General features: G+C 30.1%; 2 protein-coding genes across 3 annotated transcripts; both read left to right on the top strand.

The window, feature by feature from the left end:
* The first annotated feature begins 547 nt into the window (after nt 1-547).
* Nucleotides 548-6425, top strand: LOC146539495 (uncharacterized). 2 transcript variants are annotated; one of them, XM_085208271.1, is made up of 6 exons: nt 548-1683; nt 2787-3027; nt 3476-3940; nt 4213-4385; nt 4954-5115; nt 5840-6425. In XM_085208271.1, the coding sequence occupies exons 1-6, from the start codon at nt 685-687 to the stop codon at nt 6269-6271; spliced, it is 2472 nt and encodes an 823-aa protein (XP_085064397.1). In that variant the 5' UTR covers nt 548-684; the 3' UTR covers nt 6272-6425. The 2 variants fall into 2 exon arrangements, with proteins under 2 accessions (XP_085064397.1, XP_085064396.1); XM_085208270.1 differs by having other exon boundaries at nt 549-1683; nt 4210-4385.
* A 419-nt stretch (nt 6426-6844) lies between these two features.
* Nucleotides 6845-16842, top strand: Dsor1 (mitogen-activated protein kinase kinase 1). Its single transcript, XM_085208272.1, has 8 exons — nt 6845-7118; nt 8299-8468; nt 8840-9115; nt 9437-9630; nt 10004-10168; nt 10630-10797; nt 11131-11286; nt 12323-16842. Exons 1-7 carry the CDS (start codon nt 7000-7002, stop codon nt 11248-11250), a joined length of 1212 nt encoding a protein of 403 aa, XP_085064398.1. The 5' UTR covers nt 6845-6999; the 3' UTR covers nt 11251-11286; nt 12323-16842.
* Nucleotides 16843-17567: the final 725 nt, after the last annotated feature.

Here is a 17567-nt window from a genome sequence, read left to right as displayed (position 1 = left end):
AATAAAGCATAATCACCTACATAGTTAGGTATATTGACAATTGTATATAAAAAGTTAAAATTTTATTGTGGGAATGTCAACACATTACCAAGGGTTAATGCTTTTTATTAAGGATGGAAACAGTGCGAATAGCGAAAATAATTATGATAATTACTACTTCCACGGTAAAACAACATTTAATAGAGTTTATTAAAACATGGAATCTTATCAAGAGCTATCCGCTCGAGCGGAAATCAAACCCACAACCTGTCGCGATGATTAGACTCAGTTTATTTTCTCATCCAGTCTTTGATAAAAAAAACTTATTGTCAATATTATTGTCAATAATATTGTGTGTGTGCGGCTAGCCTTAGGTAGGTCTCAATGGCGGTTCGTGGTTTTTCAATCTGTTTGAATTTTAAAATAATATAAAACGCTTTTATTATTTCTTGGCTGTATTTATTTATGGTCATTATTTAAAATGTGATTAATAAATTATTTAAAAAAAAAAGTTTTATTGGTTACGAATATTACAAATTCTGAACTGAAATTCTGAACGTTAACTAAACTCCCGCGTTTACTTGTTGCTGTCAAACTTTTTTGGATAAAACTTTACATTGCAATGTGATTGTTTTCTTTATTGATATTGTTTTAATTTTGTTACAGCAACGTTTGCTGTAAACGTGTTATATTTATTAAATAAACATGAAAACACAAAAATCTTCGGATAGTGAAGAAGTAACTCCTTCAAAAAAAGTTCTTAAGCAAGCTCGTCTTCCATTTAAAATAATTAGTGATGCTGATGTATCACCCAAATCGGCATCCCCTCAGACACGGAAGCGAAAGCTGTCTGCTCCAGAACCCCAACCAGTCACAAAAGTTGGGAAGATTACAAAAGAAAACGAGTTGGACGAAGTAACGGTGGTTATAAGTGATGAGGATAGTAAAGACGCTCCACAAGCGCAAAAAACAAATAAGCAGATTAATCCATTTGTTAAACTTGTTGATACCGCTCGGAAAAAGAAATTACAAAAGTCAAAAGCTGCAAAGAAAAAGAAAAGTAGCAAAATCACAAAGAAAAATGTATGTAATGGATCTATTGATAATAATGAAAATACTTCAGCGATCGAAAACAAAGAAAAAAGATCTGAAAGTGTAGAAGAAATGGAAGTTGACGAAACTGAGGAAACACATTGTGTTGAGAAACAGGTTGACGGAAGTGAAGTTTTAAAAGATAACAAAAATAAAGTGGATATTAATACTATATTGCTAGAAGATTCAAATTGTTCAGAAACAAGTTCAATCAACAAACCACAAACTGATGCCACAAATTCTGATGACAAACATGATAGTGAAGATGATAGTGACCAGAAAAGAGAAAACACAATAGAGGATACAGGTTCAAGTAGCGATATAGATGCCAAAAATGAATCTACTGAAATTTCCAAAGACAAACATAATAGTGAAGATGAAAATGATAAAAAGAACAAACCAGAGGAAGCCATTACACCTAAAAGGATTGGCAGAATTAAAACAAAAGTTGATGACAAGAACTCAAACACATCTATAGTAAGTAACTGTGATGAATCATTTAGCTCCAGTCCGTCAACCCCAAGACGCTCAGCAAGAAATGTATCTATAACAAATAGCCAAGGAGATGTTTCATTGAACGAATCTACAAATGCCAATCTAACACCCAAGCAAGTAGGTATTGTTATAAGTTTATTTATACCATCTGTGTTTATTGACTTTTAAGAAAAAAAAAAATTTTAAACAAATCGCAATTGTTAATTTATCAGGATTTAATCAATGCATTTTATTGAGAGACTAATCAAATCATATTTCATTTAAACCTATGGCCTGCAAATTTAGGATAATAACTAAAAAAATTACAATAAGGTTGGTATTTAACACCCCTCCAAAAATCAGTGACAAAATACAGTTAGTAAGAGATGACTAAGTATTTTACTATTATTTTACAATACAATTTAGACATAGTGTTCCAATCCTAAGAGATATATTTGACCAGAAGGAATGAGACACCTATATGAGATTTGTCTCTAGAAAAACCATATCAAATTTATCAAATGCTACAGGGGCTAATTGTTATGTGTGCATAACAATTAACCCCTGTAGCCCCTGAACAACTGCTGTAACTCAGTAAAATAATATAAAAGTAAATTTACATCCTAATTTCTTTCTTTACTAATATAGTAAAGCAGAAGAATTAGTTTGTTTGTTTAAACACCAAGATCACTGGATCTATTGGGTATTTTTTTTTGTTTTGTATGAAAATGGGTGTCCTTATGACCGATATCATGAAGACAGCACTTTCTCAGATTTATGAAAACAAGCTGTTCATGATTGAATGTTTCAATCTCTTGGCAAATGCAATATAATAAAAATATTATAGTTGGTATGCGAGCTAAGCTGCTAGTGTTATATACAAATAAAAACTGTACGTATTTTATTTATTTATTGAGGTCAATGTGGGTTCAAATGCCTTCAGAAAGTTAATTATTATTATTATATCCTTGCTCAGGTAAGACAAAGTGCAGAATTGGATTCTGCCATTGCCATCAAAAGTGAAAAATCGAGATTGTTTTTACTGCCCGTTTTGATCTACTGAGAAGGGTAGTTTTAATGAGATTTTATCAAAATTTCAAAAGAATCATTGTTTATGTATTTTTGTTATATGTAAATGATCATTTTTGTTGTATTCAATCCACAAGTGTTGCGTTTACAGTCAGACATTGCAATATGAGCATGATGGCCCCCAACTAATAATAATATATTCTATATTGTAGGTCCAAAAGAAATTAGAATCCGCAAAAAAGAAAGAAGAACGAGAAAAAGAAAGATTAGAGCGGGAAAAAAAGCGACAGCAAGAAAAAGAAGAAAGGGCTAAACAGAGGCAGGAAAAAGAAGATCAGAAGAAAAAGGAGAGGGAAGAGAAAGAAGAGGCAAAAAGGAAAGAGAAAGAAGAAAAGGAGGAACAGAAGAGGAAGGAAAAAGGGGAAAAAGAAAAACAAAGGGAATTAGAGAAAAGTAAAACAATTGTTTTATTATTTATTTAGTTATTATATGTATATGACATTACAAACACAAATCACTAAAACACAAGTAGTACTACTGTACAGTACAGGGTGGGAAAAAATTGATAGTAGTAAAACTTATTATTATTAAGTGATAAAAAAATGTTACTTAAATAAATTATAAATTAAGGGTTTCGGTTTTCTTAAGGAACTAATTAATTTTATTTCCCCATTCTAGTACTTTCTAGAATATAAAATATAAAATTGTGGCAAAATTTAGAAAGAATGTAAATACAGCAAATTTACTAATGGAGTAATAAATCTTAATAGGATCAGTGTAGCTACCCTGTTATAGGCATACTGTGTGAAGCTGAATTAAGAAATTTTGATATAAAATGGTATAATTATATGTTTATATGTAATATTTTATTATTATATTCAAAGTTAATATAAAATTACAGAGCTCAAAGAAGAAAAAGAAGAACAAAAACGCAAAGAACGTGAAGAAAAGGAGGAACAAAAGAAGAAAGAAAAAGAAGCAAGAGAAGAAGAGAAGAAAAAAAAACAAGAAGCCCTAGAACAAGAAAAACTAGAACAGGAACACAAAAAGAAAAAAGCCTCAGAGGCGTTTGTCAGTTTCTTTGTACCAAAACAAAAGGGTGAAAAAGATCAAGTTGCCTCAGGGGCAATAAGCAAGAATAACTTATTATCAAGTTTTACTTTGAAATCTGATATGAGACTTGCTCCGACTACTAGAGGTTACTTGACAGATGATAATAGAAAAGTTTTAGATGATCATTTGAAAGAACAAAATGTTCCAGAAAGTTCTTTGTATGTTAAAAGTTTGAAAAATGGTATTCAGAAACCTTTGAGTGATGGAAAAACATGGCCATTAAGTGATAAAGATGATGATGTTATGATTATTGGTAAGTTAGTCTAAATATAAATTGTTATTTACTGGACAACGGTCTTTTATGACGAGATCATTATGGATTCAGTTCCCAAATGAAGTATTTTCATTTTCTTGTTTTAATAAACAGACACAGCACAGAGTGAGCTCTGCTACTCAAACTTAACAAAGATATCTTGTATAATTGGGTGTTGTGTTGGTAACAAAATATTAAACACCAGGATCCCTCAGCCTGCTTCATCTGAGGATATACTATAAAATTGCTATAAACAATGTTTATTTCAGAAGATGAATTACCACCAGCGGATGGGGCTGGCGAAATTACCTGTGATGCAACAAATCGTGAAAAGCTTAGACCTAAGTTACTCGCGTTCCATGAGAACAGACGTCCACCATATTGGGGTACATGGAGAAAGAAAAGTTTAAATATCAATCCTAGACAACCTTTTAAAACGGATGAGGTATTTTTTCACATTTAACATGTATTATCGATTTTATTTTACATTTATTTATTATAATTTAATTGCATTATGCAAAATAGCTACAATTATTAAGTAAAGATATATAGTTGCATAAAATATTTTATAATCATATGTATGTAAGTATAGTATAGTTAAGAAACAGTATTTGTTATTCAAAGTTTTGCTAAATAATAGCAGATATGTTAGAAGACCCTTTTAGTTAGTTTTGTAAGCCAAAATGAATAAAACAATAAATATGGGAATATAAAATGGTTATTACATATTTATGGAATATTCTATACTTGAAACTGAATGCATACTTAAAACTAAACTACAAACCTCTTGTTTGTCAGACATGCTGATATTTATATTGATTTACAATTCTAAAATATTTATGATACCACTTTTATATGCAGTATACAAACAAAATAAATTTCAATTCATTTACTATAATAGTTTTTACGAAAATTTAGGTTAATCTACATAGTCATATAAATTTCATTATAATAATATATATTTTTGTATATCAAATATTTTTTTATACTAAACATACTTTGTATTATTCCAGAAATTTCTCGACTATGAAGTGGACAGCGATGAAGAATGGGAAGAGGTACAGGACGGTGAAAGTATAGATGGTAGTGTTGCTAACAGTGACGAGGAGCAAGACAACGATGAATATGAGGTTGACAATGAAGTGTTTGTGCCTCATGGTTATTTGAGTGATGAGGTATTTATATTCTCACTTTATTTTGTATATGTAGTACGGACGGTGATTCGCGGCCGTCGAAGTTAGGTTGTCTGAACTTGTGTGGCATGTTCACTTGGAAAGTAAATAATCCAAAGTAAGAAATAATCCTAAAGTCAAATCTGCAGTTATGAACAGCTATTTTTAGAATATCCACAACTAGTTGACCATATCATAGTAGGGTATGCAGAATTCAGCAACATGCTTTGTCTTTGGCAAAAGAGGGTAATATCTATATATATAAAATCAAAAGGTCACTCACTCATCACGAAATCTCAGAAACTACATGTGCTAGGAATCTGAAAGTTTGCATAGGAGTTACTAATAGGACATAGATGCTCGCTAAGACGGGAATTTGCAATATTCGATTTCTAAGGGGTTGTTTATGGGGTCGAAAGTTTGTATGAAACTTCGTTACTACAAATGCTAGGAGTCTCAAATTTTGCATAGACGTCACTAGGACGTAGTCATGGAGACAGAAATTAATAATAACATAACGCGGGTGAAACCGCGAGCGGGCCGCTAGTTTATTTATATTTCCCTACTCCACTCCCTCAGGTGGGTTTGAACCCACAACCATTGCATTTAGAGTCAGTGAGACTGTTCCACTGCTGCCGCTGCTCAACATTGATTAATAATTGTTTTAAACAAATATATTTCCAATTCTACCATGACATTATGTTATTAAAACAATATTCTTTTATAGGAAGGTACTATGGATGGTGATGATGTATTATCACTGTCACCTGAAACACAAAAAGCAAAATTAAAGAACTTGGAAGATGAATTTGAATCGGAAATGAAAAAGCCAATGGAAAAATTAAAGCCAAGACTTTATGGACTGTTATGGGAAACACCAAATGGGAAACCAGAAAAATGTGTTGATGCTCTATGGAATTACTTTGGAAAATTATCTATGATTATGAATGATCCTACTCCATTACTGAAACCATCAACTGAAACTGAAGAGTCAGAAAAGAAAAAGATGAAAAAGAAGAAAACCCCTGAAGGTGAAGAACAGAGCTCTAAAAATGAGAAAAAGAAAAAAAAAGTTGATGATAAAGATAACAAAAAGATACCCGAAAAGAAAAATCAACCTGGGATAAATTCATTTTTAACGAAATTAAAGACTTCTTAAGTGTATTTATTAATTAATGTTAATTTATACATATATTTTAAATTTTTATTTTAAAGTAAACAAATAAATACCTATTAAAGTTTATTAATTTTAATAAAGGTTTGATACCTATAGTATTTTTTGTATTCTATTAATTAAATATTTGTTAAGCATACTTTTTGTTTCAATGTCCGTAAATTATTGGGAGTGAATACACAGTTTTATTAATATTCATCAGTTACTTTATAGTGCATAACAAAGAAATAAAATTAATAGTTTTAATTTTTTATAAAAAATTGGCCAGGCTTTTGGGATAAGCATAAGTGGAGTAGACCCAAAAGCGAAAGCCTAATCTGATCGATTTTTGTAATGGATTGTAAATACTCTTATGTAGATAATTTTTGATTTCTTAAATAAATAAAAGTATATTACATAAAAGCGTTTTTATTTAAAAATAATAATTTATTCGTAAATACGTTCTATGATACCGTAAATGATCTTTTCATTTTACATAATTTTTAATAATTAATGAACGAATGAAAATAAAATTACATCATTGATACAAACGTCAAGTTGTCATTGTGTCCCAACGATTATCCGATTGTGCGAAGAATTTACATTGGGTGTTTGCTAACGTAACTGTGTTTTAATTTATATTTTTTTGTATAAAGTGAATCACTAGTGTGGTGTTTTGTTAGTGAGTAAGCTGTCGATTGCTCGTTTAAATGCCTTGATAAAGGTTTATTAAAATGAGCAAAATGTCGAAGAATAAATTAAACTTGACCCTCCCACCGGGGTCTATAGATACGGCTCCGGCTGTTACTCCGTCTAATATGACCCCTCAGCTGAAATCTGCAACGGCTTCAGAGTAAGAAATTTTTTATTTACTACTTAATACCATTTATAGGAGTGTCCACAACAAAGCTTAAACAGTTATCTAATATATTCATCATTTTTGCTGTATATATTTATTTCTCTGTTTTAATTGATGACTAAGAACCAGATAAAGTATAAAGTATTATTAATATTCTACTAGTGTTCTTTACAAACCGAGTATGAACAATCATTATGTAATATAAAGTGTAAAATATTAACTTCATTCTGTTTAAAAGGAAACAAGATTATGTTATCATTAGAAGACAATGTTATTTTTCAGTCTGTAGGTTAAATTGAAATTTATTAATGCAGTTAAATTTATAAGAGATAAATTTTGTTTTATAACTTTTTTATAGATTGTTATATATTTACTTTACTAAGAAACTGACCAAAAACAGGCTTAGACTTTGTACGAGGTAAAGGTCTAGCGAGAGTCTAAGAGTTTAAGCGAGAGACATAACAATAAATATTTCTAAAAACTTATAGCTATCATTAATCTATATATATAAAAGGACTTGTCCTCACTGACTGAGGTAAGACGCACGCACAGCCGTAACCGCTGTGCGTAGAAACATGAAATTTGGACAGATGTTTACTTTTGTAATCTGGACATCCACTAAGAAGGGATTTTGAAAAATTTTAACCTTAAAGGGGTGAAATAGGGGTTAAAAGTTTGTATGGAAAAAAATTAAATCGGCTCCGATTCTTATAAAATTTGAAATTCAGACTCTTAAAAGTATTTCATTGGACATATGTTTCATGGTTTTCTAGAATTCTTCACCTAAGGGTGCAAATAAGGAATTGAAAGTTTGTATGGGAAAATTCTTAAATTGCCACCGATTTTTATATAATTTGAAATTTAGACTCTTAAAAATATTTCATTGAACACATGTTTCATGGTTTATTAGTATTCACCCCTAAATAAGCAAGCGAAGCTGCGCGCGTCCGCTAGTTTTATTATATCTTCAGAGGTGGCAACTTGTAGAATAATTTCATTTTTCTTGTTGGTTGAGACAGTAGCTCAGACAGTGGGAGTGAGTGTTAATGTGCATTTATAGGGGCATCTTATATCTACATCTAATTAATTCTGAGCTCTTCACTCTGCAATACTATGCTAACAAACTTGTACTGTGAATTAATGAAATGTTAAGTTGTTTCTCTTCTATGTTTAGGCGGCAGGGTTTAGCGGGAAAGTCAAAGACAAGTATTGAAGCCCTCACAGAAAGATTAGAGCAAATTGAAATGGATGATACTCAGAGACGCAGGATAGAAGTGTTTTTGTGTCAAAAGGAAAAGATAGGGGAGCTTAGTGATGATGACTTTGAAAAGTTAGGTGAATTAGGTATGTTACAAAATATTTATTTTTAAGGTTTATCAAATTGTTACTACACAGTAGAAAAAAATAGCACACACTTAAGGCATATGTATACATATATTAAAGGTAAATACTGCATGTAAATAACAATAGGTTTTTATTGGATGTAATACAAATAAGAAGAGCAAAAACTTAATACAATAATTACATATATATATGTGATATGTTTTAATAATAAATGGCCCTAAATGTTGCTAAATTTATGTCTAATAATAGATATTTGACTCTGGTGCTTAAAAGTTAAAACAATCAATAGTATTTTTTTAAATAGTATAACACAAAAATAATGCAACTTTATATCTTTATAATACACAAATGCCAATTATACATATTTTTAGGTCAAGGCAATGGTGGAGTTGTAATGAAAGTCAGACACAAGTCCACAGGTTTAATAATGGCCAGAAAACTAATACATTTGGAAGTAAAACCAGCTATAAAGAAACAAATTATAAGGGAATTAAAAGTACTCCATGAATGTAACTTTGCTCATATTGTTGGTTTTTATGGAGCTTTTTACAGTGATGGTGAAATTTCAATATGCATGGAATATATGGATGGTGGGTCGTTAGATCTCATATTGAAGAAAGCTGGAAGGATTCCTGAGTCAGTTTTAGGTATATATTTACTTTATTAATTCTTGTCATCCTGTGCCTGGCTAAACACTATAGTTGTTAGTTCAATCCCCATTTGGGGCTATAAATTATTAACTCACTTTGGTTGATGAAATACTGCATTGAATTCCAAAACAATTTTTTTGAAGTATACAATGTTTAAAAGTTCAAAAACCCTAACTTCATCCACAAAATATTGCCCAAATTGTAGAATACTTATGGCCACTATTGATAATTAATTTCTATAACTATGTTGGTTTATGATACTATTTTTAAATTAATAACTTCACGATTTATATTTACAAAGAAATATTTTTCTTCCAGGAACAATAACATCAGCCGTACTAAAAGGTTTAAGTTATTTGCGCGACAAACACGCGATAATGCATAGAGATGTCAAACCGTCAAACATTCTGGTGAACAGCAATGGCGAAATAAAGATATGCGATTTTGGAGTATCCGGACAGCTCATTGATTCCATGGCGAATTCCTTCGTTGGTACTAGGAGTTATATGTCGGTTAGTTTTAACACATAGGCTACAATTTATGTACTGATTTTGTCACGGGCAAGACATTTTTGTTCGCCTTGCACTGCCCCATTTTGAGATATATTATTATTAATACCTATTATATTATTATTGATGTCTTTATTGCTTAAATTAATTATTTTAAAATTACATTTTTTTTCCTAAAGTTAATACTTAGTTAAATATCTTAAAAATATTAATAATACTATTGTAAGATATGCCTGTCTACATCGCCTATAATTGCAGTGGCACTTTGTCATTAATTGTATGATTTTATTTTTCTGTTTAAATTGTTAGTTTGTACTGTGGTGGTGAATAAAATAAATAAAATAATCGAACACTTATTGATAATTTTTCTTTCCAGCCTGAACGTCTCCAAGGCACGCATTATTCAGTCCAATCGGATATCTGGTCGCTCGGTCTGTCCTTAGTCGAAATGGCGATCGGCATGTATCCCATTCCGCCACCTGACCCCAAGATGTTGGCAGCCATATTTGGTGGACAAAGTGAGGATCATTCGCCAGGACAAGTGAGTAGTTTGCTATGTTTATATAATTGTTTTGTTTTTTTTATTTATTACCCATATCTATTTTGGCGTTTATTTTATCTTTAAGCAGACTTATATAAATACAACTATCCACCCGCGGCTCGCGTCTTCGCCCACTTGAACTACATGATTATTTATTTACTAATCCTAATTACTTTTATATTATTAACATTTCATTATTTTATATGTATTAACATTTTCATAAACATACAATATGCACACATTGAAAAGTATAGCTTCTGTCAAGTCAATAAAATAGTTATTTTTTTTTATGTTTTTATTTACGAACAGATTTAAATTAAACAAAAACTGCATTTTATTGTTAACATTTTATTAGTATCTCTTGAGCTTCTCTCTTCAACTTCGAAATTCCAAAAATATGAATCAGTTTTTTAGTTATTTTATATTATTTATTATCATTTTTATTATTTTTAACTCTCCAGGCACCAAATTCGCCTCGTCCAATGGCCATATTCGAATTATTAGACTACATAGTGAATGAACCACCTCCAGAACTACCGCCGGGGATATTCTCAGATGAGTTCAAAGATTTTGTAGATAGATGTTTAAAGAAAAATCCTGATGAGAGAGCCGATTTGAAGACGCTTATGGTATTTATTATCTGTTTTTTTATTAGCTATGTTGTGTTGTGTTTTAAGATAGGTGTAATAGATATATTTCATTTCCTCGAGTGGGAATCAAACCCACAACCGGTAGTGTTTAAAGTAGCACAATTGTACCCCTGTGCCATGACCCTCTTCTGTAGAGACAGTCCTTTCTTCGCTTTCTTGAACATTACATATTCAGTAGTAGGACTCAACATCTGTAGCCTCACTAGAGCAAGCAAATGAAGATAACTAATTCCCACTAATAAGAATCGAAACCATTGTCCCGTATGTTTTTAACATTCAACGGACAATTTAATTTTATCGGTATTTCCCCAGAACCACGAATGGATACGTCAAGCGGACCTCGAGAAGGCGGACATAGCTGGTTGGGTGTGCAAGACCATGGACTTGATGCCGTCAACGCCGAACTCCAACGTGTCTCCTTTTTCTTCATAAGCTGCAAGAAGTGCATACTTTCATCAGCGAAAAAGGGTATTTCAAATAGTTTTTTTTGTTTTGTTAAAAATTTTTTTTTGAGTATCCCGCACACAGCAGAGTAGGCAGAGCGAACCTAGTCTTAAGACACTCTGTTCTCCACTTTCCGCTGAATTCTGGAGGCATTGCGTATTGAGTGGCGGAACTCAACGCCGCGTTTTTGCATTGACACCAGAGCGAAGAAATATAAAATTAAATAAAAATTTCACTTCCTCGAACGGAGATTGGACTCACAATCAGTTGCTTTTATAGTCACACCTTGGGCACCCTGCATCGCGACTGGCCTCTTATGTTAAAAGTTTTTTTGTTAAATTGAGAAAAAAGTATATTCTTAAATACCAAACATCCTGTATGCCATCAAAGAGTAACTGACTGTCAAATGTGACGATTATGGGTTCAATTTCCACTGGAAAAAATTACAGCAGAAATTACAGCAGGCTGTACAGGACGAATTGTCTTAACATTATTTTTTTTTTCTGCCTACCTGTGATATGCGGTATACAGCGTGATGCAAAAGATTATGTATACAGTACTAAGAACCGGTCATTGTCATTTGTCAATTTGATTTTATGACGAAGCAAATACAACTGACCAATATTGGAATTTTCTCAGATATTAATCGTTTATAACACAAGTAAACATTTTTTAAAGTGTTACTTACACTTAGAAAAGAAAAATAGCATAAGAACAAAATAAACATAATAATTGTATTACAATATTTAATTATAAAATTAACGGTAACAACAAAAAATAAATGTAAGAATCAAGTGACTATTTTCATGAATATAACTGATAAGAATGTATGGTTTAATTGGGTATTGGCAACGGGTTCAAATCCAGAAATAAGCTGTAGATGATGGCTGGATATATATAAGATTTTTTTATACTTTCACATTTTTTTCTGAGAGAACAACAACAAAACAATCTGAAACTTTACAGTGGCCACGACTCGTCGATCCTACTGTACGTTTCTAAATATAATCGTTGTTTTTCACAAATTTTATTATTTAAACCAGCATCTTTATATTTACAGGTCAAAACATTTCCCAAGAGAAAGCAAGCGAGACAATCTGTGAGGATGCTGACGCGGAATAGCGCCACGGAACGGGATGTCAACTCTAACCATTACCAAACTTACGGAGACGTGATCGTATTATTATAATAATTATTTATTAATAATTATTATTTTTTTATATTTTTCATTAATTATTAGAAAAAATAGTAGCATATATTATGGATTACTTATTATGACATTAATATATGTAAAAGTAATTACTTTAAATGGGACTTTTGTTTGTTGTAAATTATTTGTTTTATGAATACTTTGGTTCGTTATATGAATTTTTTTTATCTGACAATTTTTATCTGACTTTTGAATTTGGAATGGCTATATTTTGTACTGTATGATTTAGGATGTCATATTATATGTATAAATGTTTGTAAGTACATACTGTTGGGATAAATAAAGTAAGATATTTATTTTTATAAAATAGCAATACAGCTTGTTAATATTAATGTTTTATGTATGTGTGTTTCATATGTATTTTAAACATCTACAAATTTTCTTTAAAAAAACCTCATACTTAAAATATATATCAAAATCACGTCTCTATTCCAGTAATACCTAATAGATAACAAACTATCCTTTGGGAAATTTGCGATTATATGGAAAAAAATAAACATTTACTTTTAGAAAATTGGCTAATTAAGGGTTTTTTGTAGTGGTACAGAAAAAGCAGGGATTTATTATCTGTAGACACGTTTACATACTTCTTTGTCGTATACGAGCTATACGATATAATGAAGCCAAATGTAGAAGTGTCTTAAGATATATAGGTATGACTAAATAGTGCGTTCGGGTTAAAAAGGGGTTTTTGATGACTACTAATCAATTAATGGTCAAGTAGAGTTGATTTCACTAGTCGCAAGTCGAAAAAAAAAATGTTCGTAGTGTTTTGACATATTTTTCTTTGCTGAAAGTGCGTAATTCATGTCAGCTGATACTTGATATTTAAATAGATAATATAAAGAGCATTGGAATACTCAAATGACGAAAACCTTCGGACATGGGAGCGTTCCAAAACTCTACAAAAAAAAGAATATAATCATCTAGTAACCTGTAAAATAGAAAACATTTTTTAGATTACACGAAATGGAAAAAAAAATATAAAAAACAAAAAATAAATAAAGTAGATATCGGTTCTTTATTATATTTGACGTGATGCACTTATCCCCGTTTGGTTTTTGTTTTTTCGCTTCGTTTTAGTGATCCCTTTCTTACCGAGCACTTAGATTAGGCATTTACTGTTTGAACTAATATGAATGATTATTTATCGTTCACTCATTCATTCGTTCATTCACTTTTAAAATATTATTGAGCGAAATGACGATAATGTTGGACGAATGTAAATGAATAACATTCATTCGTTCAATTTGTGAATTGACAATTATTATGTCATTCACAAATGATCTATTGAATGGTAATAACATTTTTATTCAATTACATATTATGTAATCGCTTCGAACGAATTGATGGAATGTTCTAGATGGAACTATAAAGAATGTTCTAGAAACGAAATGTATGTTAGCGCTTCCCTATAACGATCCTTTTCTATTTATGATGCACTGTTCCCATATTTTAAAATGTTTTATCGCTTTGTGGTTGCTATTTTTTGCCCGGTCTTCCTGTTTTGAGCGAGTTTTTTTGTGATTTATGCATGCTAGTTGTGGAGTGTTTTGGCTTTTCACTAAAGCATTTAATACGTTTTTACGCGATATTAATTATATCTATATAAGTATTGTTAGATAGTTTTATATTAAACTATTAGTTTTTTTTAAATTTTTTTTTATATTTTGCTTTTTTTTTATATAATTGTTGGTTTGTGCCAATATTTTTGTTTTAATAAAGACATCCAATCATCTATGTTTCTCTTTAGTTCTTACGTAATTTGCGACGGAACAGACATATTTATTTAATTAACATAATTGCCTAGATAGGCAGTTATTTCGAATCTTTTAAATGTATATCGGTGTTGTAAAAGAAGACTTGTCGTTTTAGTAATATTTAATACTGTAATTCTTATATAACAGTTCAGCGTGTTTATCAGTTTTGCATTTAAATATTTAAAATAATAATACATTTGTATCAATGATAGTGAGACATATTATAATTAGAATTTAGTATTAAAACATTCTTATGGTAAATATAAAAGATTATGGTAATGTTTGACGAAAAGTAATATATATATATATAATTTTTTAAACATATATAGAATACCTTTGCCGAAAGAAAACATGAAATTAATCTGTTTTCTTCTGGTAAAGTAACTGAAACGTGTTGTATCGGTAATTTTTTGGCATTGCAGTTTAAAGCATTCGTAATAAAATTCTTTTGAAAATTATTGTATTATATCCATACCTTATATATTATGGCCTACTTTATTTTTATATGTCAATTAATATATGTATATTTTATATGTTGTAATTTTTTATTTATTAAATATAGATACTCCAATTGAATATTTTTTTAAAACTATGGACGATCGATTTTAATTAATCAACATTGACTTTTTTATACGAATTCGTTGCAATTAAAAAAATTACTTAAAAAATCCAAAATGTAATATTATAAAGCTTTTATTTACTTTATATTTTATTCATATAAATAAATGTGAATCAAGTCAATCAAAATTATTTAAAATTGAATATTTTTTGTAAGTAAACTTGTGGATTGGAAGGTTTATGTTTATTCTTATGACGTTACTGATGATGTTACATAACATAGACTTTCATAATATAATTAAATATTCTGTGTAACATAAGCTTATTATAACAAAACCAATATTATTTAAAGTGTATCATTAGTTAACATTAAACGCATTTTTCCAAACTTTTTTCGAGGTCGAAATCGCTCACAAAGACTGTATCTGTCTCTGACTATAAGCACGACGTTTGTGGGTTCGATTCCCATTTGGCACAATTAATTGTTTTCATTTGCTTGCTCTGGTAAAAAGACAAAGCGCGGTGTTAAATTCCGCCATGCAATATTTCGAAACTTGATTGACAGTGTCTTACAGCGTGAAGCTTATTGAGAGTTGCTACGAAACAGACAATAATTTAGACATTGCAAATTAATAAAATACAATATATTATTATAAAGTAGTAGAAATAAAAGCTTGAACTGTTCTGCTCTTTACAATATTTTTTATATTTGGACAAGTGAAATGTGTTACATAGAATATTTATAATAGACTTAATGGTTGCTCTATTAATAATTATATTTATTAATAGCAAAAAATGAGAATGATATCCACAAACTTAACATGAGATCTATCTTAATTTCATTTCAAACATTTAATTTGTAAAAAAAAAGAATCTTAAAATAAATTAAGCCAATTGGAATTATAACTTTAATAATAATAAAAGAAAATAATATGTTTTTCGAAAATGTAATTAAAATGGAAAGGCCTGAATGAAGTGATGAATGGAAAAAGGCTGATAATGATGATCATAACGAATACAAATTCTTTCTTAAGCAATTTTTTAAATTCTTTGTCTATTTAATGAAGCTCATGCTAAGTTTTGCATAATCTTCGCCATATATAAGGTAGGGTTGGTTTTGATCGCATTAAATTATGAAGAAGGAATAGAAAAATATTAAGTAAACTAAAATACGCACCCCTTCGAAACTGCTGGAGCCATTTGGATGAAACTTTTTGTTGTACAGCTATGACGACTCGGGGGGATATAGGATATAATTGATTTTGATGAAAACTTGATGTAGAACCATAGTAGACCAGCTTGCTCTAAGAAAATATTTCTAGATTTTTTTAAACATATTATAAACTAACAAAACGCAACAACAAGCTAAATTTGAATTATAGTCATTTTAAATAATTGTCACCTTCCTAGACCTAGTGTTAAGACACTCCGTTCTCCACTTTCAGTCGAAATCTGGAAACATTGCGTGCTGGATGGCGGAACTCAATGCTGCGCTTAACCCCGACACTAGAGCGAAGAAATAGAAATATACATTTAAAGATTTAATTTCCTCAAGTGGGCACCGAACCCACAACCATAAGCGTTTACAGTCCCACTTTGTGCGCCTGCGCCGCGACTGGTCTTAACAATTTTAATAATTAATTGTCCTTTTACATATACCTATTATAATAATAATAAATATAAAATTCAAAACGGCTAAAGAATATGGCGTAGATTATACTATGGAAACAAATAATTAATAAAAACTAAAACACCAAAAAAAGCTTAACTATAATTAGAAAATAAATAATGTATGTCGTAAATCGATATATAAGTAATTTTGTTATTCTAAATAATCGTGGTGCATGTAGAGTATTTATAATGTAATTTTTACTTAAATTGTGTTTTTTTTTCATCGTATTAATTGGAATTTTCAAATTTAAAATCGATGGTTATTCTCAAAATTATTGATGTTTAAACTTTGCTGTTCTCATTAAAATTTAATCGGTATTATGTTATAATTAGCTTCTCTGTTAGTTTAGTTATGTACAAATAAATGTTAATCGAAACCTATAATGTGTTGTTATTTTTGTATATTTCTCTTGCATCGAAATTTATTTCTATTTATCTGAATGATGGTCGTTAGTTCTAATTTATTATACGGAAAGTCAGCTTATGGAAGTGTCAACGAACCATTTCCGGAAACATACATACATAGGGGAAAATATTTTAACTATATATATTCTTTATTGCACATGTATAAATAGTAAGAAAACAGTTAAAAAGTTATGTTTACAATGGCGGGCTTATTTCTGAAAGAAATCTCTTCCCATACCTAAAGAAATTAATCAAGATGTCTCTTACCAATATGCCTCATAAATTGTATAAGGCTCTTATGAAGTACTTAAAACTGTAGTTTCATTTAAAGTGGTGCTGTATATACTAAGTTTTATTCATATGAAGATAACACATGCATAAGAGTAGGTACAAAAGGAATAAGCTCTATATCTAAACTTTAGGCATTGGAAGGTGAATAAAATTGTATGTCTAATATAAATATAAATAAACTAGCGACGCGCGCAGCTTCGCTTGCCTATTTAAGGGTGAATTCTAATAACCCATGAAACATGTGTTCAATGAAATATTTTTAAGTCTAAATTTCAAATTTTATAAAAATCGGTGGCTATTTAAAGATTTTTCCATACAAACTTTGAATCCCTTATTTGCACCCTTAGGTGGTGAATTCTAGAAAGCCATAAAACACATGTTCAATTAAATATTTTTAAGAGTCTAAATTT

This window comes from Heliconius melpomene, chromosome 4, assembly GCF_056956725.1.
Source record: "Heliconius melpomene rosina isolate 202511_hmr_F chromosome 4, ASM5695672v1, whole genome shotgun sequence".
NCBI lineage: Eukaryota > Metazoa > Arthropoda > Insecta > Lepidoptera > Nymphalidae > Heliconius > Heliconius melpomene.
Note: the sequence above shows the minus strand (reverse complement) of the source record. Positions and strands in the feature narration are given on the sequence as shown.

What these genes read in the sequence shown, in the direction of transcription:
- LOC146539495 (XM_085208270.1), top strand. Translation starts at nt 685, where the DNA reads ATGAAAACACAAAAATCTTCGGATAGTGAAGAAGTAACTCCTTCAAAA. An exon ending in ACAAAGGGAATTAGAGAAAA is followed by an intron (nt 3,028 to 3,475) that starts GTAAAACAATTG and finishes ATAAAATTACAG; the next exon opens with AGCTCAAAGAAGAAAAAGAA. An exon ending in AACCTTTTAAAACGGATGAG is followed by an intron (nt 4,386 to 4,953) that starts GTATTTTTTCAC and finishes GTATTATTCCAG; the next exon opens with AAATTTCTCGACTATGAAGT.
- Dsor1 (XM_085208272.1), top strand. Translation starts at nt 7,000, where the DNA reads ATGAGCAAAATGTCGAAGAATAAATTAAACTTGACCCTCCCACCGGGG. An exon ending in GATTCCTGAGTCAGTTTTAG is followed by an intron (nt 9,116 to 9,436) that starts GTATATATTTAC and finishes TTTTTCTTCCAG; the next exon opens with GAACAATAACATCAGCCGTA. An exon ending in CCGATTTGAAGACGCTTATG is followed by an intron (nt 10,798 to 11,130) that starts GTATTTATTATC and finishes GTATTTCCCCAG; the next exon opens with AACCACGAATGGATACGTCA.